Source organism: Argentina anserina, chromosome 7 (genome assembly GCF_933775445.1).
Source record: "Argentina anserina chromosome 7, drPotAnse1.1, whole genome shotgun sequence".
In the NCBI taxonomy this organism is placed as follows: domain Eukaryota; kingdom Viridiplantae; phylum Streptophyta; class Magnoliopsida; order Rosales; family Rosaceae; genus Argentina; species Argentina anserina.
This window is the reverse complement of record NC_065878.1, coordinates 10,390,188-10,415,192: the sequence shown is the minus strand read 5'-3', so window position 1 is coordinate 10,415,192 and position 25,005 is coordinate 10,390,188. Positions and strand designations below refer to the sequence as shown.

The following is a 25,005-nucleotide window of genomic DNA, read 5'->3' as shown; positions in this document are numbered from 1 at the left end:
CTTGTCAAGATCGAATTTGGTTAATTACTTAGATCACATCAGATTAGATCTCGTTAGGATTTTCGAAGGGATTTTTTCAAGGAGATGCAAGGTCTACTAGTGTGGTGGTAAGGATGGAATGATGGAGGCACGACCCGAATGCGGTGGTCTGCAATTAGAATTGCCGGAATTGGGCAACGGCGCTAGGTTTGAATCTTGAAGCGAAGGGTTCCGAGTTTTATCGGGGGTTGTTTGGGTTTGGATTTGGGGATTTTAAGACTAGACAAAGACTAATAGAAGTTTGTTAAGAAGTCACGTGTTGAGGCACATGCTGCTAGTGGCTGGACACCGCTGAAGCACGAAATACACTCTCTAGGTTTGGGGATAAACCCCGGTTTCCGTTTATGCTTCTTCAAATATTCCATGCATCGTTAAAAGTGAAGTTCAGAAAGAAATCGAGAAACTCGATTTTAAGAAATATAGCAACAAATAATCAAGGACTTTGTTAGGAGCTCTATGTTACCCTGGTCTTTTAGATGTAATTATCAGTATTTATCTTTAGCTTGAAACGTAGTCGTTTTGTTTAAATCGTGCTCGTGCCTCGCACGTGAGTAGTAGCAGCTGATAGATTATGGTTGTGGACTCTTAGCAGTCACGTGGTCAGTTATGGATCGCCAGTATGGGCTATAAATATAACGATAAAAACCCTAATTTGGGGAGCCGTTTATCAAATATCAGTATTTTCCTTGTGTTCTTTCCTTTCTCAGCTTTTACTTTCAGTTTGTTCTTCCTTTTTATATAAATGTACACCCAGATCCTAAGAGACTTTTTGGGCATCAATGCTATGATTGAATAGCAAAAGTGCTATTACAAGGAAAGGCTGATATATCCGATCCATCTGCAATGACAAGTTTCATTCAAGACTTGAACAAGATGACACATATAATCTCTTATATTTCTCAGTCACACGTATACTCTAAAAAGTTCTTTCTCCAAGCATTTATATCCATGTATGTTATGTCATTTGATATATATTTCTCCATTCTCCAAGTTCATTTCATTCAAAAAGGACTCAATGAAGATTGAACCCTTGATATTTCATTTGGCACCGGCGATCTTTAATTCCTCTGTGATTGTCGAAAATTCGAAATTAACAAAAACCTCAATACTCACCGTGCCATCTTTGGAGATGAATGTAGACATGTAGTCTTTGTGGAGGAGCCAGGGAATGAAATTCAACCCATTGAGGATTATGTATGTATTTTTAATTGCCCTCGATCAGCCCGATCTTAATCGGAATCATAGTTGTTTTGCTGGTTGATATGTGGTGACATACATCAATGAGTCTTGGGGGACATAACAAGTCAAATCAGTGGCTCTGCTTTATTTTCAAATCTGTATAAAATGATTTTTGTTTTGTTTTATTTTTAGTTTATAGAATTCTTTTAAATTTGTGGTTCTGTTGGGTAACAAAATGTAACTGTTTCGAACAACCTGTTTATTAATTAAACTTTGCGATAAAACATTAAAACACAAATGGTTGTCGATTTGTCGTACGATGAACGTATCCATTTAACTTGCTTACTTGACATGGTTAAATGGAACTCGATATTATTTTCCTCAACAAAATAAAAAATAAAAATCCAAATATAACATCCAATTGATTAACTCCTCTGCGACTCCCCAAAAGTAAAAAACACTTGTCTCTCACGTCACACAGCTTGTCAATACGGCGTCGCATCCTCTTGAAAATATTAGACGACACCCACCGCTGCCGTCCCTCCTGTCTCTCTCTCCTTCAACACCAAGCAGGCACCTTTATCTCTACGTATACTCTCGCCGGCGACGAGACATGGTTCTGTCACAGAGGCTTCACGAGGCCTTCAAAGGCACCGTCGAGAAGATCACCGGCCCCCGCACCGTCTCCGCTTTCAAAGAGAAAGGCGTTCTCAGCGTCTCCGAGTTCGTCACCGCCGGCGATAACCTCGTCTCCAAGTGCCCTACCTGGTCTTGGTATGGAAACCCTTTTCCTCCCAATTCAATTCTAGTTCCATATTCTAGCAAAGAGTCGACCTTTAATCTATGTTTCCGTATATTCAATGGTTGATAAAGTACTGATTTTTCCCTGATGTGGATTTAGATGATGATTGTATATATGTGATGATTAATAAGGACAGAAATTGGTCAAAGTTTTGATGTATTGCTGTGTTTATTTGTATTTGATTGGTGGTTTCGATTCCGATTATGTTAGGGAATCAGGAGAGCCAAGCAAGAGGAAGCCTTATCTACCATCTGAAAAGCAGTACTTGATTACTAGAAATGGTACAAACTTGTATATGGTGATATTGCTATGCTTGGTTGTTTACTTTGTGTCTTTACTTATTGTTGGAATGCTCTGTGACTTGTTCAGTCCCCTGTTTACGGAGGGCTGCAAGTGTGGAAGAGGAATATGAGGCTGCAGGTATGGAAGTTCTTATTGATAATGAGGATAATGACGGCTGGTTGGCTACACACGGCAAGCCAAAGGGTAAGCTTCTTTGTTCTTATGCGAAGTGCACGGCAATGTATATGTGGAACCTTCAGACTCAGACTGTTTGTTATCTTTTTAAGATAGAGGAAGTGAAGAGGAAAACTTTCCTTCCATTGAGAGTTTAGAGATCAGCAAGAATAAGGCTGTGAATTCAGCACCCTCGCAAGGTGGGGCAGAAGATGAAGACGATATCCCCGACATGGCTGATTATGAAGAAGCTGACAACATTGAAATTGATCCTGTAAGTTTAAACTATTGTCAGGCATAAGTTGTGAATAGAATTGCATAGAAATAGTAATATGGACATTCACGTCTCCTTATAAGTTATAACTTCATGGCTGGATGCTGGTTTTACATATTATTATAATACTACCCATTGTTTCATTGGTAGCAAGTTTTGGGGGAAGGGGTATTCTGACTTCCTCATTGAAGGGGAAGGTTTAACCTTGAACTAATTTATGTCCAGCTGGTCTAAGTCATAACAATCTCTTCAAACTGTTAAAAAAAGTGTTCCTTGAACGTTTTGGAAAATGTCTTGTACAGTAAGCTCAAAGGTGATGTTTGGGAAATGAAAAGATGGGGGAGTATGATTCTGATTTATCTCTAATGTGAGTATTATAATATGGAGAATGTATACAGACTGTCCTTCATTTCACTGAAGGACAGTAGATTAAGCTCAAGCTATTCAACACTTTTTGTTAATTTTTCTTTGTTAATATATAATTATTTTTCAAATTGTCTTGGATGTATGTTACATGCGAAATCAAGAATAAATGGGGGTTAGTGTTTGTTGGCTTTAAACAGGCTACTTCTGTAACCCATATGTATCTACTTGTTGGAAGATGAAGTGAAGAGGTTTCAGGAGTCGATAAAAGTTCTATATAATGCGTAGAGAAGTTGTTATCCTAGGTCTACCTGTGTAATGTTATGATATCCTAACAGAATAATGTATTCCCCACAGGATGATGATTATTCTCTCCTTCATTCCCCACAAAATGATGATTTTTTTTGTTTGTTTTTTGCTTCAGATTTTTAGTACTGTTATAATTATGATGCATATGGACCATGAAATAGATGCCTACTTGGTCAATTTAGTATATATCTACTGGGCTTAGAAGTAAGTTGGCTAAACTGCAGGGAACATATCTGGTTGCTCATGAACCTGATGACGACAATATTTTACGGACCCGAACATATGATGTCAGTATTACGTAAGATTCTTCTCCACTGTGACTAATTATATTTTTCCCGTCTGGAACTCGGCTGCACAGGGCTTTTGGAGAAACAGTTGATTTTTTTAATGTTTTTGATAATAAATTGCGTTCTGGGTATGTAATGGTTTTTGACGTTCACCAACAGGTATGATAAATATTACCAAACTCCTCGGGTGTGGCTTACTGGCTATGATGAGGTTTGTCCCACAATTTTGTCTTTGTATTTTATTTTTGCAAGTGTCTATGATTATCAGTAATTGCTGTCAATTTGGCATCCAACTGAGCTAGCTGCATGTTAGGTCATGACCAAAGAAAGTTTCATGCCAATTGCTGCCAGTATTCTGTGGTTTATTGTGCTCAATATTGTCAGAATTGGTATAATTTGACACAGGACTATATAGTTAAATTTCTAGTTCATCATAAATATATGTAGGAAAGACTGATGGAAACTAGAAAGGTAGAAGAAATAGGAAGTTTCTGCGACTGTACTTGGTATGTAAAATCACACATGGCTCCAACTATATGTTCTTTGATTTCACGTTGTGTTAATTAATTCAAGGTTCTGGCTTCAATAGCATGTTAATTTAGTCATCGCATATGATTGCTCCTTTTGATGCATTCACAAGATTTGCTTTTTGGATATCCCAGTCAGTCTAATAACTTTGTCCTTAACATGTATTATAGTTAATTTAAAGACTGATATGATTGATTTCATTCTTTATCCAATTCCATCAGTCAAGGATGCTTTTACAAGCAGAGCTTGTACTTGAAGATGTCAGTCAAGATCATGCACGCAAAACTGTGAGTTGATTCTCTAGAATCATATTTTTCCTTTTTTCAATGATTACGGTTTGTATACCTTGATATACAGTATAGACAATTCCTTGTGGTTTAGTGACATATCAGCAGGTTTTTTCGAGCTTTCTGTGGACTGTGATTACTAGACATCATCAATATGCAGGCCGCTGACTTCAATTTACTGGGCACAATATATATAGTCATGTTTCTAATGCTTTGAGTTTCTCAGAACTATGAATTTATTACCTCTAAATTCCCCAAATAGTCAATTTCAACTCAAAAATGTCTTCATTTAGGCTGTTGTGTCACACCCATGCACACAACACACGTTCTCTGTATCCTGTGTCCCATATCCCTTTGTGCTTAATGGTTGGTTTATCAATGCAGGTAACTATTGAAGATCATCCTCACTTGCCTGGAAAGCATGCTTCTGTCCATCCATGCCGACATGGAGCTGTCATGAAGAAAATAATTGATGTACTAATGTCACGTGGAGTGGAACCAGAAGTTGATAAGTAAATTTCTGTCTCAACTTACCCAATGCTTTAAGGGGTTCTATTTCTATTCTGGTGTTATTTATTTTATTATTCGAAACATAACGCCTTCAAGGCTTTTTAATCGGAAAGTTTTGGTTTCTAGATAAGGTTCCCGATAGTTGAGATTAATGCGAACAGTTAAAGCCTATAATAGTCCTATATTAAAGATCTCGTGGTAGTTCTCCATATTAGTTATATTAGTCTAGTAGTCACAAACCTTTGCTACTAAAGGACACAGATTTTAATCGTGCCTATTATTAGGCACCAGGGAAGTAGGGAGATGGTGATGCATATACTAGATCAAAAATTAATGTATATGCATGCTAATTTCTATATAATCAGGATTATTTTCTTCATCCCAAATTTTATTGTATGTTCCAATTCGGATATTTTCTTATACAAATTTCTAGATATCCATCCTACACTGGATTTATGGTTAGATTCACTGGACTGGTACATGGAGCTGTCAATTCCACCAACTATCATATTTTGTCTTAATTTCTTGTAGGTACCTTTTCTTATTCTTGAAGTTTGTTGCCTCTGTGATTCCAACAATCGAATATGACTACACAATGGACTTTGATCTTGGCAGTTCCAGCAGTTGAGCAATCGACAGAGGTAAACCTAGTGTAGCAAGATTGTTCTTCATTTTTCCAAGCATTGATGGGAATACATATGACTGCAGTAACTAGTCACTGGTATTGTATTGTAGTATAGTTTTGTCATCCCATCCTATCATGGGACATAATTGCATAGTCAAAGATACTGCTTTATTCATGCTTCAGATTCTTTGCACTTCCATAAGTTTTTCGTTGATCTTATAGTGTTTTGAGTTTGGAAAATGGTTTTGCGGCATATTTTAGCATCATTATATTATCATTTTCATGTCTCATAACCCTTTTAAATTCAAACAGCTAACAACCTGCTCTACTGAATTACTGTTCTATATGAAGCAGGTTGTAAATGCGATTGGACAAGGTGGATTGGATCTGCAAGTAAAGATAATGCTGCTTTTGGCATATCCACAGAATCTTCTCCGACACAAATTATGCTGAATTGCTTGTACAATTGGTTAAATTGTTTAGTTAGTTGATGTGTCGCTGTACAAAATCCCCCATCAACTCTTTGATAAGGTTGTGCCACAGGTTTAACTAATGATTTCACAAACAGTATATAATATATAACATTCACGAGTCATTGTTCCCACATTCCTTGCAATTATGTTGGGTAAAAAGCTTCATGCAGTTACTCATCCCTTCTTCTCTCGATTAATATGCTTAAGATAGCTTGGCCCCAAGATCCAAGGTCTGGTTGCAAATCCATATGTAGCAACGGTTTGCTCAAGCTGGAACATTTGAGGGAAGGGAAATAGCTCGCACCAATTGAGCTTAATTCCTTGGCCGAGGCTAAAGCTGCAAACGGAGATTGTAGCTCCAGCAAAACTGCCGAACTAGCATATTACGATGAAATAAAGACACCCACCCAAGCATTTCCCGGGTCTCTAGCAATGACACCCACACCACCCTCATTGTTGTTTGAACTTTGAACAAACAATGAAGGAATAACAGAATATGAGAACTGAGCGTGTCTTGAATCAACAACACGGAGTCACGGAAGACAAGTCTGATGTTGGGCACATTGCTTAGACTTGAATCAACAGACTTGTTTTCTCAGTAAAAAATATTAGCCATTGCTTAGACGAACTAATCAACGCCATCAGAGTGCTCATCTGTAGAATGTAACATTTTCAAGAAAACAATATAACAAAAATAAATTGGAAGTGAATAAACTGGGGTCAAAATCGAGATCACTCTTTGTTATTATAAATGAATATCTCAATAACATTTGCATATACATCTCTAAGAAATGTTGTACACTAATACACCAGATACTAACAACCTGCTTTCAGAATTCTAAAGGAACCTAAAGGCTACTAGAAGATTTTACTACCCATCTAAAATATGTACGGAAAAATCCTGTCACTGCGTCATCTTTGTTCTATCTTCGGCAGAAACAAACCCTCGAATAGGATGCCACAAGCCTACAGATTCTTTCAAAAAAGGCACTTATAAACATGAATTCTTATTCTTGGGCACACATGCGGCATTGACTAATGACTAGAAATACCACCTAAATTGATCAACATTTGATGAGCCTGCAAATGGATTTAAACATTATAATGCACTAGTCAAATTAACAACCTAAAAGAAAAACCAGCAAAACTAAGATCAGCACTCATTGGTGAAGGGAAGGTGCACCTAACCAAGGCTGCAAATGTTCACTACAATTCCACTAATATAACATTATAGGTGAGAACTGGCGAGGATTCCTAGTGGTTCACATGCAAGAAGCAGGCCTCCCAAAAGTTCCATCCGTTTCCACGTCTCCACTTTGATTAGATGTACACAGATTTTATGTCATTAGGTCCAAAACTAATGGAACACTTTGGACATTTCCTCTGGCGAGACTCAACTACTTTTTGCACACAGGGATTGCAGAACAAGTGATAGCATTTTGTAATGACAACCTGCATAAATAACGTAAGAAAACTTATGATTATCCAGATACCACAACATTTTGATGAATGTATTACTTAAAATACTAAATACGTCATGGTAACAAATTTTTCAACATTGACCTTCAGACGCTTAGATCATGACCAAACAAGAGCTGTCCCTGACATCAAACAACCACAATTCTCTATACTACAATCATGACTTGAGAAATGGAGATTCACATCTAGAAGAAAGTGACCAACTCATCCATGTTTGGTCAAAAGATGTTTAAATGCATGGCAAAATAGCAATCAAATATCAACATAGGTCAGATCCACAATCAAATACCACTGATTGATAGATAACTGTGTTACTTAAAAGTTAAAACTCATTTGACCAGGTCAAAGTTTTGCTTTCAAGTATCTTTTTATGCTTTAAGTACCTTCTGACATCGTTCCTCATCATGTCTGTGTTTAAGCTCGAAAAGCGATGTCACATTATATGCTGCTATAATATAATTATGAGCCTACATCAGATCTACTCTCAAACTTTGCATGTCGGTTACTTGATTAAAACATGCAATTTGATTCCACCCAGATGAGATAAAGTGCTGTGAATGAAGCAATGAATAACAGAAATTGACCCGATGAATACCTGTTTTGTCCTATCAAGGCAGATATCACACTTCAATATCTCTCGAAATTCTCCAAGTTCCTGTTGAAGTTTTTCAACAATGGACGAACCTTCTGTCTGTGCTTGAAGCCGGCCAGCTTTTCTTTTCAGAACTTCTATGTCCTCCTCTAATCTTTTCTTATTAACCCTGATAAAACAAAACATGAGTTCAAAGAATCACCATAAATTTATTGGACGGAAGGTGCTCAGCATTCTATATACCTTTCTCTCTCTAGATCTAACTGCAACTGGGACAGAGTCAATCGACCCTTGACAACGTTAGACTGTGATTCCTCTAGAGAATCCCGAGCTTGCTGTGATGACCTTCTCACATCCATCAACCTCTTCTGGGTATTCTCCAGTTGTACTGCACCTTGAAACTTATGATCTGCCAGTCTCTGAAGTTGATCTGAGCATATTTTTAACTGTAGATGAAGTACATGACAATCAGTACTGAACGCCACAGAAATATATATTCAGTTGTTACATGAGTTCTAGAAGCACCTGATCTTCGATCCGAGCAGCTTTCATATCATAGAAATTAACAGATGCATTGCCTTGTTGAATCTCCCACTCCATCTTATGTTTGTCCATGAGTATAGCATTGTGTGTCTGTCTTGCCCTCATGCCCTCTAAAACAAGCTGAAGAAGAGAACACAGTATAATTCAGTATGGCAACTGTACGTTTCCAAAATTTAGCATGCAACATCAGAAATAATAACTTGTCCATTGTGGTTTAAAATAACTTGATTCAAGTGAGTTCCAATAAGAGAGACAAATAACAAAATTTCTGCACTACAGACCAGATTAAACAAAACGTACAAGCAAAACAAAGTCGACCAACTACTAGCAAAACAAAGAAGACAATTGGGAAATAGTGTTGAGCAAGTGCTGACATCATAATTACGCGGTTAAGCATACACAGGCTAGCAAAACAGTGTAAACCAACCTGTAAATAACATTGAGCAAGTGCTGATAACAAAGACATGCTAGTAAAACAGAGTACACCAATTTTATAAAAATAGGGTTGACCAAGTGCTGACAACACGACTTTTTTTTTTTGAAGCACGTGACTACTTACTAAACAAAAACAATTTAGAAAAACAGTGTAGACCGACTGGTTCTCGTTGGCTAGCAGGAAATAGCCACCGTGCCAGTCGGTTTATCTAGTGTGTTTCTGAAATATACTGCAAATTCAACAGTGAATGACCTGTTCACACTATAGTTATTTTTCTTAAATTAACAAAATCACACTTCATCAGATCAAAAGCCCAATCAAAAACAAAATAGTCTTCACTTTCAAAAAAACAAACCCCCCAAAAAAAGTTGTCATTACAATAGTAGAAGTTCATGCATGTGTTAAATGACTTCATAATAATTCTAATTCTGACAACAATGCCACAATTTGTTTTATTGTAAAAGAAAACATATCAACCACTGACCCACATTTGGCAATGCCAGCCCAGTTCAACCCCCATTCAATAATGTCAGAACCTAAACCACATTATTTAGGACAAAAAACATAATAAATGACTTCAAAATAATCATAATAAATGCATTTGCCAATGCCACCACAGTTCAAACCCTATTCAATCATCTACAAATGATTAGCACTTACATTAACATGCACATTTTGTAAGCCAACATTAAACAGAGATTCTGCATAAAAAACAATGTAGTGTCCACATGGCGCAGTACAATCACCATTCTCACAAGCAATTACATACAAGCCCATAGCACCTTAAGAAATTTCAGGAAAAGAAACAAAATAAAAGAAAAGGGAAACCATGTGTTAGACCAATCACCTTAATGTTATAGTCATCTCGCTCAGTAATTTGCTGCAGTAGATGCTGGTTTTGAGTTTGCATATCATCATATGCTTGCCCAATTGTCTGAAGACATATCAAACTAAACACATAAGATTTTCACCTACCAATGATGAAACAAAGTTATAATCCACAGACCGGGTACCAACCTCAATTTCAGCCAAGTAGGCCTCATTCTCTTCAGTCTTAGATTTCAGAACATCGGCAAGTCTCAACTTATTCCTGACAATATGAAGTCAAAACACATAGAAATCAAATCAGAATTGCTGACCATCAATGTGTTGTCTGGTTCATTATGTTTTCACTTTTTCTTACCAAAAATTGCATGCTCCCACTATTAACAAAAATAAATAGTATCAACCAACATGAACAAGTGATAACCTTTTGGAAGCTTCAAGCTTCTGTCTGAGGTCAGCAATCTCAGCTTCTACAGCAGCAAGCCTCTGTTGAGAAGTGGCCTCAGCTTCATTTGCTTTCTTAACACGTAATTCTAAATTGTGTTCATCAAGGGATGACTTCAAACTTTCAACATGAGCCCATGCCTTGCATTCCAAATCCCTAGCTTCCATGACATCCCTGCAAATGGATGAAACTGAAGATGTCCATCACACGTACCTTTGCACACAATGAAACATACAAAACTATGTAAAATATATGAGCAGTTATTGTAGATAAAAGAAAAGTGATACTGCACTTATAGATAAATCATAAATGTAAACAATAAAATTTAAAAGATCCATTTCTGCTCCAGATTAATGCATGGGAGGTTGAGTTGTCTTTCAAATTAGGCCATTATCATTCATTCATTGGAAGATTATCGTGTACCCGATATAATACCAGTAATTGCAGTCAAAAGTCTGATGTTATGTAGCAGGAATATCACTATGAATGCAATCGGCATTCAATAAGTATCAACATTCTTTACTATTTTAGGGCATTTTCAGATATTTTCTTGAAGAAGTTTCAGCTCCAACAGTTTAGAGAAGATTCAATACCAGCTCCCAAATTATTTAGGCTATCTTAATTTTTAGTTGCATCGACTTGTAGAACTTTTTTTTTTTTACTAGAATGCAAAACAGATTCAATGTCGTTGATATGTCATTGGAAAAAAGTTATATCAACTAAAATCTGTCATTTGATTTCCCAAAAGAGACACTTGAAAAGGCACCTAACCTTGGATCACTCAATTCATGTTTATACATTGCCAAAAACAGCTTTAACTCCGAGTCTGTATCCTTTAAATCTTGGACCTACACCAATAAACAATATAATTAGCTGAAACAATTGCTTGAGAAACATCTTATACATGTACAAAGCCCACAAAAAGGAGAAAATGGATTAATAAAGTAAAGAATTGTATCCATTTACATAACCAGTTTCTACTTTCTAGTCAACTAAAACTAGACATGGTTAAGCACAAACACCAACATCTAATCACCCTTGCAACAAAATGATGGATTCGCTCACCAAACTCATGTATATGGACAGCCCAGTAACCAAGTAAATTTGCTAAATATACCATCGCAGACTGATCAAGATATAAACTAGCACGAATGTACTCAATATAGTGTAAATCAGGTGAAACCTTTCAGAGAACTCCAACAGATCACAAGAAGTAATAATTTCTACAATTAGTTGTTTAAAAGAAATAATTCAAAGCATTTTATTACATATGGACGTCTAAGAACATAGATAAGGGGACAATCTAACAAGCCAGCTCAGAGTTGACTCATATCATATTCCAACAACTAGGCTACTTAGAAGGCGATTAAAACTTTAAATAAAAATCTATTGTTAAAATTTCAGCACTAATATAGCCACAACAAGAAGAGATACATACCACAGCTTTCAACTGCTGTATCTCAGCAAGTTGGTCAGAAGATCTTGCTGAAAAAGTTTCACATTCTTTCACCTGTGCGGAAAGGTAACAGTTTAATCTCCATCAGGGTGTTCAAGAATTTTAATACAGAGCAGATATACGCACCTTCCTGTCAAGAATGCTGGAAAGGGACTGCACATCAGCCTGCAAATAATGAAAATCGGACGCAGCCTCCTTGTATTTACGTAATTGACCTTGCATGGTACCCATTTGCTCAGGAAACGAAGAAACCAAGGCTTTAAATTCTTCAAGTACTTCTTTTCTTCCTGATATACAAATAATTTCAGCATCAAGTATGAAGAAAGCAGCAGAAATCCCAAAATGGTAGAAAAGCTCATACCTGGTTCCCTTGACGCCTCTTCAAGCCTCAATTCAATCTTTTTCCGCTCATCAATTTGTTTCTGGATCTCTATACCCAGATCAGTAATTCTAGAATCAATAACTGTAGCTGATCTCCGCAAAACATCAGCTACATCATTTTTAACATTTAGTTCCCTCTCTCTCCACACAAGATTATCCTTCTCTACCTAAAGAGTCAAAGGAACAAGAAATGATTAGCAATATGACAGAACACTTCAAGAAAATTGCAAAGAATACAGAACAGTTACAACCTGTAGTTTCTCAATGATAGTTTGGCACTCAAAAACTTCTGATTTCGCCATTTCTATTTGATCTTTGACCAAGAGATAGGCTTTGGAAGAGGATATACACTTAACACTCCTTATCATGCTCTGTCGAATAAAATTCCAAGTTAATTTTAAAACTGATCTAGAACTCAAAACCACAGGAAGTGAGAAGTAAACTCCAACTTGCATGTAGATAAGAAAATCAGCAGTAAAGACAGAAAATAACCTGCAAACTAGATAACTCCTTTAATATTTTTATACGTTCTTCATGAAGACCCTTGATTTCCATTAGTCGACACGAAGCTTGGTCCTGCATCACTCAGTTCAAATAGAAACCCCATTACAATATAAGAATTTTCAGTACTTAACAAGAGAGAGAAAGCCAACACAATACCGTGAGCTCTTTGAGAGTAGACTCCATATCCTGCAGATCCTTTTGTTTATCTATGGCCTTATCAACAGGCTTGTTCAGAAAATTTAAGATGGGGAAAGTTGCTCCGTTTGTAGAATCTCTCTTTGCTTTTAGGGTTGCTAGTTGACGATTATTCTCTCCTAATTCACCAAGAGTAGTTTCCAACTCCCCTTCAAAATTCAACCAAAGAACAACCAACATTTCAGAACAATCATGAGAGCAATGACGAAAAGATAATAATTCATCCATTTTTATTGAAGGGCTGATGAAATGACAACAAAAATAAATATTGACAAATGATCAAAAAACTTATTTCATATGATAAATGAATCTACAAGCATGGATGAAAACACCAATCAAATGAGATAAGCATGAAATAAGCAAACCTCTAAAAAAAACTAAAAACTGGAAAAATGAAACCCACATGGACACCACAAATATTAGGTTAATTGATAAATGTACATAAGGATTACCTTTCAAACGTTTAATCTCTGCTTTGTTCTTTGCTTCGATGTCCCAGCGGTTTTGCAGTTCCCTTGCTAGACCCCTGTGCTTCAGAAGGCTATCACAAAATACCAATCTCAAGTTCTTAACTTCCATTTTTAAATCATTGGATGCCCTCTGCCTAGACAAGCCTGACAAAAGAAGCAGACAATGAAGAGTGAGGGATAATTCTGAAACAATTGTGATCGTGACAAATTTGACAGAAGAAAACATTTAAACCTCTAAACTCTCACCATCTTCAGGAAGCTCTTTCAACAGTGCATCACGCAATGCATCTTTCACATTCCACACGTTGTCAATTGCAGCTACTACATTACCTAAAATATTTCGAGTATTTTCAGAGGCAGTTCCACTATCTTCTTCCATCTTATTACACATGTTGAATGTACATGAACTTTCAGTTGCACCAGCTTGTGCAAGGCGGTTTAAGAAAGCATCATGCAAGGTAGACGGAGCCCCATCTGATAAACAATACAAAGCAGGCTTAGCGGAAAATGATCTTTGAACTCCTGATTCTTCTTACAAGTACAGAACATTCAAATAGCACAAAGTCAAGGCATATAAACTTGGGACATTTCTGACTGCCAACATATAAATGAAACTAAGGCAATCACGGTAATAAATTAGAACAAGAATAAAGGGCATGGGATACACTGACAAAACCACTTAATACCTAAAAGAATTACATTACGCTGATGGTATGTAAGGATCACCTCAATTACTCAGCCACAGTCAGTTGATGGCCAACAGGCGTTACATAGACATACAACACAATACACTAGCAGGGTGAAGACCACGTCCATAAATTCAATAAGTAATAGAAATTGATAACTATAAATCATTAAATCTATAATTATTAATTTAAAAGTGATGTGCATCTGCAGTATTATTGAAAACCATATCGGCTAGGTAACTACGTGATTGCAGCAATTAGAAGGTTATTACAGGATAGGATTAAATACATAAGACACACACAAAACTTCATAAAGGTAGACCTGTATTTAATCAAGCATTTCTTTTTTATGATTTACGCAAAAATGGTCCTCACCACGCCTGACAAAGTTGTTTTTAACATCTTCCTGGCAGGTTGACTTTGTTGGCTGGATAGAACAGGATTCCATGTCTTTAACCAACTATTACGAAAACACAGTGTCAATTTTCCCCTCTAAAAAATACAAAATACCATATTCATAAATCAATATGCAGAAATAGATGAAAACAAAAATAGAGAAGAGGCAAAGAGAGAAACAATGACTAAAGTTGTCTTACCTGTTTCCAAGACTTGTTGACCACTGTTAGTGTGGGATCATAGGGCAGTTGTTTCTTCTTCAATTGAGCCAATTCATTCTCAAGAGCCAAGTACTCAACCTTCTGAGTCTCTAATTTCTGTAGTAGCTTTTGATTTTGATATTGAAGGACGGTAATGTCAAGCTACAGGTCAAAAGATAACATAAGTCTAAAAACAAGTGAATAACATGAAGTAAAAAATAATCTCAGCGAAGTTCTCTTATTACAGTGCCTAGGAGAAAAAAATAGTGAATTTGAGATCCTGTTTAATTAAGCTCCTAAATAAATGTTTTTAATTTAAGGTCAGCCTCCAGGTCTTCATTGAGCATGAAACTACAGTAGAACTACCCTAGCACACATTAACATAGAAAATGAGTTTAGAGGTTCCAAAAGCTAATATATCTCAGGAATGCCAACACTACTGAAATGAAAAGGCACATTGACCCGCAAATTTCCCAAATAACGCCCTCTAGAAAACTATAACATGAACACATAAATAAAATCATAGAGATCTAGTAACAGAGAAAAAGCTAATCCTAAACTCTGAAGTTACTGATCGACTCTCCTTAACTACACATCATTCCTCAACACACAACTAACTCAGAGATCGCAAAACCAACTAACACTAGAGATTGCCGAACCAGTACCCTTATCTCCTGTCATTACAGCTTTGTTCAGTCAATCCACCGCCCAAATTGCAATCCCTACCTAGTACAAATTTAGCTCTATTGATAGAAATTAAATGCATAGGCCATAGTTGGGACTGCAAAACCAAAGACCACATGATCTTGTACTAGCAAACAGCAACGTCTCTTGATTCCAACACTTATAATCTGATCCAAACTATAAGCAGTGATACAAATTGGCAGCATAAACACTTGATCAATTATATAAACAGACCGCGAATCATTTAAATAATTCGACGAAAATAAATTAACAAAACTAAAAAATTTCAACGCACTAATCCACAACATTTCTTCATAAAAAAAAAACTTCACCTTCTTATCCTCAGAAATAGGCAAAAACGGCTGCTTCTTAGCAGTAGCAGCAGCCGCCGTGGGCGACGATATGGAGCTAAAGTGACGGCGTTTCCGGTCATGCTCACCGGTGCTCCCCATCCGAAAAACCCTAAGAAAACCCACCCTAAACACCTCCACTCATATTCCCCCACACCAAACCTCTAAACCTATTCAATCCAAAACTAATAAACACAAACCCTAGCTGAAACCCTATCTCCCAACCACTCCTACCTCTATCCGAAACCCTAATTTCTCCAAACCCCTGATTGTGACCTCGCGGTCGGCGCCAGCGTCCAAATCCTTGGCGGTTATTTATAGTCGGCCTAGTGAATTTGATCCATACGGAAATTGAAACCTTCAACACAGCACACAGAGGAAGAAGAATAAGAAGACAGCCAAGTTGGAGCACAACAGTCTCTCTCTCTCTCTCTCTCTCTCAGGAAGGAGAGAAGGAAAAAAAGAAAATTCGGAATTAAATGATTTGGGTTTTTATATCGATTTTTTTAATCTCTGGAGTTGATGGAAGGGGGGTGGCGAGGATTTCGTGAAGGATGGGAGGGTAGTTTTGGGGATTTAAGGGGTGTGGAGAGAGGTGATTGGTTGGAAGGGGGAGGATTAGGGTGGGGTGCGGGGGAGGAGATTGGGGTGAGAAAATGGATGGGACTGGCACTGGGATAGGTTGTTGACAGTTGGAGAGGTCTCAAAGTAAGTGCAAGTGTTGAATGGTTAATGACGTCATCCCAAATGGTAAAAACAAAATTACGAAAACGGAATTGATTTTTTGCGCTCGTTCCTCTTTTAAGAAGTTAAAGTGGTGTACAGTATGGTTTTGATACGCATAGTTTCATTTTTGAAGATGAAAATAGAGTGAAATGTGTTAAGGAATTTATAAAAACGCGTAAAATAGAAATTGTGATGCATGATAAAATAACTGTATTTTTATTGAATGATATGAGACATATATATAAGTATTATAAAACCAGTAGGATTTGGAGTCCTAATCTATTTACAGAGATTATAATTTATCTCTAACAGAAAACCTAACAAAGTTAAGACACACAGAATGGTAGAATAGTAATTCTCCCGGAACACTCCCCCTTATGTCGCATGCCTAGGTTGCATGGCGCACAACGTTGCCTCGATAGAAAACTTGTTAAGCAAAACAAAAACCTCTTGAGTAAAACCATTGCCCGAGCAACAAGCTGAATACACTTGATAGTAGCCTCTACTAGACCGTTTTGTGAATGAACATGAGGAACGAGATGTTCAACTTTGATCTCAATAGACATGTAGTAATCATCAAAATTTTTGGAAGTGAATTCTCCAACATTATCTAAACGAATGGATTTGATAGGATGGTCAGGGTGGTGAGCCCTAAGTTTGATGATCTCGGCTAATAACTTAGCAAATACAGCATTTCTTGTGGAGAGCAAAGCGACGTGTGACCAACGTGTCGATGCATCAACCAATACCATAAAATATCGAAAAGGTCTACTTCTGGTTGAATAGGTTCACAAATGTCATCTTGGATACGTTGTAAGAAGGAAATTTTCTCGGTTGAAGCCTTAGCAAAAAAAGGACTTCCTTGAAATTTAGCAAGAGAACAAGCTTTAAAAAATGAGCGATGGGCATCAGAAATTGTCATGAAGGCATGAGAAAAGCACGGTAGGCATTGCAAACTCTTGTGAACGAGCGGATGCCGCCACCGACGGCATGAATGTCGTGGAGTTGCCGAGGAGGGCAGGTTCGGCCACATCGTGCAGTGCACGAGTAGGCACGGTCTCACCGTGTAGAGAACGGGTAAAGTGATCCTCCAATCGCTTCCAGGACTTGAAAAATGGATAACCATTTGAATTCTTAAGAATTCTAATCATATCACGTCCAGGGTGCCCGAGACGGGTATGCCAAAGCATATAAGAATCTGAATCACAAAATTTACGTTCAACTGCATATGATTCAAATATTCAAATGGAAGTAAGATACAAACTATTCCTGAGACTCTTCATCTTCTCTAAGATGCGGCGCTTGCCTGCTTTCTCAGATGTAAGACAAAGATATTCCTCTCCATTCTCAACATAAGTATCGAGGTGAAAACCATTGGCACATATGTCCTTAAAACTTAGCAAGGTGTGAGGAGAATTCGACTCATAAAGAATGTCAACGACGTTGAGAGTCGTACTATTAGGCAACATAAAAGAAGCGGTGCCTCTTATTTGAATGATGGATTTTGAGCCAATCATTGTAGTCATCGAAGAAGTCGAAAAACTAGATCCGTGAACGACTGCATGTGCCGTAGAACAGTGTGGGTGGTGCCGCAATCAGCTTGACATTCGATTTCATATCGGGACATCTATAAAATGAAAATTAAGAAAGTCAGCGACACGGGAATAATTATGTACAATACACCGTAGAATATTGTAAGAAAGAGAATCAGAACAAAGTGTAATCCCAGCAAATGTATCACATGACAATAGTACTACATTCTTCAACTAAAGAGTTGGTAAAACATGGTATTGAAGCAGTGGAATACCAAACAGTAAATGAGGGTGGTAGAAACTATTCAAAATCGGTGTAAAAACACACATAAAGAGTGTCGGTGAGTGTAGATAACGGACTTGGAGAAAACCGGAAAACCATGTTAAAAGAACTCAAAACCGGATGAAGTTTGGACTGAGAAAATGTGGTAGCAAGAACTGCTAGAAATATGCCGGAAAATGACGAGTAACGACGAAAAAATCGTCGGAAAACTCACCGAAAACCGGTGGAGACTGGAGCTGGCCGGTATGGACACTGGAGTTGTAGGTCCGACAGGGGACGCCGGCAGGAACCGGATAGTGGCGCTGGAAACGCCAAAAAGTGGCCGGAAGGCGGCCAAAACGCCGGAAAATGTTACGGAAATGCCGGAACAGTAATCGGGTACGGTCAAGAGGCCAAATCGACGTCAATTTTTGACGTTCTGAGATCCTTTGTCCAAATTTTAAGGTCTAAATTCACAATGTAGTTCTATTAGGGTCCCATGTAACCCAAAAGCATCCAATTTAAAAACCACGTGAGTTGCACACGTTGACCATCATGCTAAGTGTCACAGGCATCACGTGCAATATATGCCAATCGTGCGCAAGTAAATTTTTCTCGCCTTGCCTTCTACCTGTGATGGCGCTAGGGTATCAATCCTAGCCAGCCTCCTTGCACTACACCTTGTATTTGATGGTGTATGCTTGAATCCTTGTGCAGATTCTTTGTACTATGCAGCGGATATCTATATTCTACCCTTATGAGTGTTTATCCCAACTCACAAGTCTCTATATGCACAAGTGTTTCCCGAATTCCAATTGCGTGTGGGGGAGTTAACAAGTAATCACATGCATACTCGGTTTTGTGGAACTAGTGTCCCTTTTCTCATTGATGAATTCAAAGTACAAACTGAAAACCTAGCATGGATCTTTACAATGGTTTGTCTAAACCTTTCCCCTCTTGGCGCCCAACTGTCCCTGGATAACTTCTCCTCAGTGTGCGCCAACTACCCATGAATAACCGCCCACTAAGCAGCCCAGTAACCTCCCATAAAGCCCCTGTAACTGCCTAGGTAACTACCATCATCCATGTTCTGTAACTGCTTATGCTGACGAGGCTAATCTCCCCGCAACTGCTCGATGACGAGGCTAAACTGCCTGCATAGTCTGCAACTGCCTGGTGAGGCTAATTCCTCCGCATCTGATATGCCTGCTCCATGCCAGTGAGGCTTATATCCGGCCAACTGCCTGCCTAGTGCTTGCCGAAGTCTGCTGGCGACGTCCCTGTCCCTGTCCCTGCCTAGTCAGATCTGCCCACTTCCTTGCTGGCGAGGCTAATATCCAGCCCACTGATTATGCTAGCGAGGCTAATGTCTAGCCTAGCCTCAACACTTGTCTCTGTGGTCTGCCTTGCATGCTGAACTGCTTAGCACCTGACTCCGTGTTTGCTTGGCTATTGTAGCGAGCCTAATAACCATGTTACTGCTTCCTTTGTATGACTGCCCAGTGAGGCTAACTTTCCCGCACCTTGTCCCCTTGGTTAGATCAATCACCCTGCCTCTGTTTCTGCCTAGCGAGGCTAACCTCCCCGCTAGCGAGGCTAATATGCCTATGGCACGTTCAAGGGTGTAACACTTAGTGTAACGTAAATAAAATTCTCAAAGAGATCGACTTGTAAACAAGAAATTGAGAAATTTTAATGAATGCCAATCTTTAATACATCACACACGAACTTCTAATTCCAATATCTAAAGACTATTATAAAGTCAATAAAAATAACAATGGTTGTCAACCATAACAATACTTGAAATCATAAAGCTAGAATAGGCTAAAAACGAATAATCAAAGTCGGGAGTATCCATTGTAGGGGCCGAAGGCTTAGCCTTGGAAGCAAGGGGCTTGGGCTTCATGGAGATGTGGTGAGTCTCGATCTCAGGGTCCTCATCCACATGATTTGATTCGGGTTGTAGAAACTTCTCGTAGGAGGAGTATGCCTTGATCATCTCTTTGCTAGCGCGGCAATCGCGATTAAAGTGTTTGAAGGAGCCATATTTGAAACATGGAGACTTGCCATTATTGGAATTGGAGGCATGAGGAGGCACACGGCCTCCTTGAGGTTTGGGACGGGGATGGCCTCCACCGGAGGGTGCGCCGCCGCCACCATCACGGGTCCAAGTATTGGACTTGGGCCAAGAACGACCAGGTTGCCTCCTACCACGAGAGTTGTTTCGTTGTTACTGGTATAGAGCGGTCTGTGATTGATTATTTTGCTTAGGAGCTTTCCCATAGTTAGACTGTAACGTATCATTCTTTTTAGTGTCAACCGGTCCATTAAATCGGCGAAAGTCCGAATCTTCCCTCCTCTACATGAGTGCGGTACATATCAGCATGAACCTCATAGTTGATTGGAAACGTGTCCAATGTCTTATTGAGAAGATCGAGGTCGGTCTTGATGACACCAACGGTACTAAGATCGGATTGCAGGCATAACATATCATGATTGAAGTCATTCACTCTCTTTTTATAGTCCAATAGACGGATGTTATCCCATCTAACGGTCAATTCAGGGAGAAACTTATCAAGAACGTTGTTGTACCGCAAACGTAGTTTGTCCCATGATTCTTTAGGATCTTTTATGTTCAAGTATTGACTCTTGAGAGTTGCATGGATGTGGCGTCTCATAAAAATGAGAGCTTGAGTCTTGGTCATAGGTGGGAAATTAGCAGGATGGTCGGCAAACATGCCTTGGATCCCTCGGCTCTCGAAAGCGAGCTCCATATCGGAAACCCGACAGTGGTATTCCTTGCCTTCTAGATAAAGAAGGCCAAATTTCGGTCACGATGGCGACGACATCTACAAAAAACGAATACGAAATCGATTAGATTCAAGTATAATAGGAATTAGAAGGGGTGACGTATATGGTCACAAGAAAAATCGATGCAAACGGTGATACTTACGATTGCACCCAAAACAGCGGTGCACTCAGGCGACCACACGAAAATCGATTAACTTCCCTTTTCAAAACAATCGTGACTCCCCCAGGACCATCACACGAAAAACATCGACCAAGAGGGGAATCATATCCTTGTTTGGTCTCATCGGCTTATAAGAAAGGCAGGAAAAGAGACATAAAGAGAGCTAATAGCGCCCGATATAATATATCTATACGTTCAAAAGCGGGGACGCTAATGAAAAATTATCTTGGAAGGTGTGGAAAAGACGTGAGTTGCTTTTCTAGAGCGAAGACTTTGCTTGTTAAGTTCGCGTTGCTTGCGTGAGTATGCTGGAGGAGCAATCTTGAATGATTTGATGCGGGGTCTTGTGGCGTAAAAAAAGTTGATTTTGCGAGTCGAATGCGGAGGAGAACCTACGGGGCTGCAGGGATCTATATGGGATGCAGGGGGTTGCGGGCAGAGGCTGTCACCGACGAGGAGTGCAGACTAGAAGGTTGCTAGAGGTCGGAGACAAGGGCGGCCGATGGGGAAAAAGATAGGATTTCTAGGCCTTTAAAAGTTCAAAGTTTTATAGCAAAGTGCGTGATAACGTGATGCATGATGAAATAACTGTATATTTATTGTGTGATATGGGGGACTATATATAGGCATTACAAAACCACAATCCTGTAGGGTTCAGAGTTTTAATCTATTACAGAGATGATAATCTATCTCTAACAAGAAACATAACAAGACATCTATCTCTAACAAGAAACATAACAACACTAAGACACACACAAAGGTAGAATAATAATTATCTCGGAACAAATTGAAAATAATTTCAAATTTTACGAATAAAAAGTGAAAACATCAAATTTGGCATTTCCACTTTTTTCATTTTCTTATTTTCATTTTTGAAAGTTATTTTTAATTTTTTTTTCAAAAAGTTACCGAACAAGACCTAAGTTTGTTTCTAATTGTAATAACATGAATTTTTTAGAAACTAAATGTCGAGTATTTTCAAAGTGTTAAACTTGTGAAATTAATTCAAGACGACAATTGGAGGGTTGCGACATTTCGAAACGAAAACGGAAACGTTCTCGGATCGTTTAATTAGAAAACGTAACGTTACCGCAACGTATAGATCGACTTTTATTCCGTCGCTCGGTTGCGAAAACTTCCTTCACGAAAGTCGTAGAGCTCATCGATATGAATTCGTGGACACGTCATGCGTTCGAATCGGACGTCGGACGCGAAAGTTATTAACGTCGGAAGTTCGTTTCCGATTTTGGAAATAGTATAAAAGGAAGGAGAGGAGATTAAAAATCAGAAAATCAGATTTTTCTAAAAATCAGCTCGGGTACTGTTCACCTGAGCTCGGGCACTGTTCACCCGACCCAAAAACCTTCTCCGGCCAATTTCTCCACCATCCGACGTCGCCTCGTGTCGTGCCACCTATCAAACTGACGGGCTCGACGAGCTCCATCTTTTGGGCTACGCCTTGCACTCCGGCGACAACCACACACGGTGTAGCAACCGCCGGAAGTTACTGCTGTGGCGGCGCCGCCTCCTCCGGCCACCATGGCTCGAGATTCTTGGGGGGTTTTGCTTGTCTCAGTCCCAGCAACATTCCCACAAAAGGAATCGACCCAAATCGAAGTGTAAGTACCCGAATCAAAATTTCAATTTCTAGGGTTTGTGAATAGTGCCGATTTCATGTTCTTCGTTGTTTGGACTGTTTAGACTCGGATTTAGACCTTGGTGTCAACTAGGAAGTTGTTGGAAATGTTGTTTAAGTTGTGGTGGTGAAATTTGGTGATGATTGGTGGCGGTCGGTGAACAGTAACGCCGAATAAATAGTAACTGTGAATAGTAACTCCGCATGAATAGTGACCTGGAACAGTAACTGTGAATAGTGATTGTGTAACAGTACTGTGGACAGTGTCATGGTAAAACAGTAACTTTGAAACAGTGTTTGGTAAAACAGTAACTATGAACAGTGGTTTAGTAAAAACAGTGATTAGTAAACATGAACAGTGTTCTGTGAACAATGTTTTATGAACAACATTTAGCTGTGCTGAACTCGTCACCTGATATTTTAAGTATAATTTTCTAAGCATTTATCGTGCTATTAAGTGACTGACGAAACGAGTGAGGAAATTACTTTCAGCGTCGTGGAAGTTGCACGCAGGAAAAAAGGTGAGTAAAATCTCACTTATTTACGAATCTACCCTTGCGGTGATTCAAGATTTTGCAAGAGTTTTTAATATTGAATTACGACACGTATACAATATAGTGGATTACATATATATCGTATAAATGGTAATAAGTACATATATATATAGTTTGCTATATTATATACTGTTATGAATTCATTGGAATTGGTCATTTCGAATGACGAGAATTAAATATTGAGCATGTGATTTAATTTTTGTACAATATGAGGTGTGATTATTGTACGTGGTTTAACATGAGTTTGTTAAAATGTTTTGTCTTCGGACGAGTTTTGTCTTCGGACGTGTTTATGAAATATGACATGTATATGATATAATGGATTATATATATATATTGTATAAATGGTAAATATATACATATATATATAGTTTGCTATATAATATACTGTTATGATTTTATCGTGATTTATGTCATTTCGATGACGAGATTTATATAACGAGCATGTGATTTTGATTTGTACAATATGATGTGAGATTATTGTACGTGATTTTAACATTGAGATTGTTAAAATGTTGATTTGTCTTCGGACATGATTTTTGGTACAATATGATGTGAGATTATTGTACGTGATTTTAACATTGAGATTGTTAAAATGTTGATTTGTCTTCGGACGTGATTTGGTACAATATGATGTGAGATTATTGTACGTGTTTGGCAAGTCGGAACCTAGCCTTTGGCCGGGCGAAAGTTACGATACAGTTAGAGCTCTAGTCTGTCTGCCTTAGTACTGCATGTGAGGTAACAGGTGGTTATCTGCTCATGGGTACTCAGATTGTTTTGGATGTTGGGTAGCGGGTGGCTATCCAATATCGGCGGTGTATTACGAAAGGGGTAACAGATGTGTACCAGCGTTCTTGGTACCCGTAATATAAATGCATTTGGGTTACCAGAAGGGTTACTTAATTTCTCATGAGCGTTTTATTTCATATTTCTTTGGGACGACCAGATGGGCCGTCCATTGACTCATGAGTGCATTTATATTTGTTTGATTTCTGGATTTTCGTATATATTGATATGCGAGTTATATATTTTCATTTTACTCATACGAGCTGTAAAGCTTACCGGGTTTGTGTTTACAATCCCGGTGCACCAATTCAATGGTGTAGTGGATAACTCCGCAGGTGTGGATTAGCGGGAATTGACGGACCGCTCAGAGGACTTGAAGTTATTTATCTCCAGCTTGTGTGAGGATTTTGTGTGACTATCTTGTGAGTTTGTAGTGAGGATTTCGCAATTCCATTTGTTATAATATTGAATTATAATTTGGGTTGTAATAATCGGTTTAACTGAGTTGTATTTTGAACTCAGAGATGATCCGCTGTGGCATTTTAAATGATTTCGATTCGTTGAAATTGTTTGGTGTTTAACGACTTTGAAATTTTGAGTTTTTAAGCTCGAAATTTTGGGGTCGTTACACTAATAACATGTGATTTATCTTTTTGTGTAAGAAAAAAAATAAAGAGTGTAGATTGTAAAACTGGGCGTCCAAATAAATTAAATTCTCTAATAATAAATAGTGGTAGAAGAGCAAATGAGCAACATAAATA

The 25,005-nt window shown here is 38.3% G+C and overlaps 2 protein-coding genes across 2 annotated transcripts; one reads left to right on the top strand and one right to left on the bottom strand.

The window, feature by feature from the left end:
• The first annotated feature begins 1,694 nt into the window (after nucleotides 1-1,694).
• On the top strand, nucleotides 1,695-6,219 carry LOC126802033 (autophagy-related protein 3). Its single transcript, XM_050529559.1, has 10 exons — nucleotides 1,695-1,992; nucleotides 2,231-2,301; nucleotides 2,390-2,506; nucleotides 2,590-2,750; nucleotides 3,647-3,720; nucleotides 3,869-3,920; nucleotides 4,459-4,524; nucleotides 4,909-5,036; nucleotides 5,566-5,675; nucleotides 6,014-6,219. Exons 1-9 carry the CDS (start codon nucleotides 1,832-1,834, stop codon nucleotides 5,660-5,662), a joined length of 927 nt encoding a protein of 308 aa, XP_050385516.1. The 5' UTR covers nucleotides 1,695-1,831; the 3' UTR covers nucleotides 5,663-5,675; nucleotides 6,014-6,219.
• Nucleotides 6,220-6,873: 654 nt separating this feature from the next.
• LOC126802390 (E3 ubiquitin-protein ligase BRE1-like 1) lies at nucleotides 6,874-16,209 on the bottom strand. Its single transcript, XM_050530010.1, has 19 exons — nucleotides 15,757-16,209; nucleotides 14,741-14,902; nucleotides 14,520-14,604; nucleotides 13,705-13,932; nucleotides 13,441-13,602; nucleotides 12,950-13,137; nucleotides 12,782-12,865; nucleotides 12,541-12,660; nucleotides 12,270-12,456; nucleotides 12,035-12,195; nucleotides 11,891-11,962; nucleotides 11,224-11,300; nucleotides 10,432-10,626; nucleotides 10,200-10,272; nucleotides 10,030-10,116; nucleotides 8,729-8,866; nucleotides 8,447-8,649; nucleotides 8,207-8,372; nucleotides 6,874-7,584 (listed from the first exon to the last, which is right to left on the bottom strand). Exons 1-19 carry the CDS (start codon nucleotides 15,874-15,876, stop codon nucleotides 7,453-7,455), a joined length of 2,640 nt encoding a protein of 879 aa, XP_050385967.1. The 5' UTR covers nucleotides 15,877-16,209; the 3' UTR covers nucleotides 6,874-7,452.
• Between the last annotated feature and the right edge of the window lie 8,796 nt (nucleotides 16,210-25,005).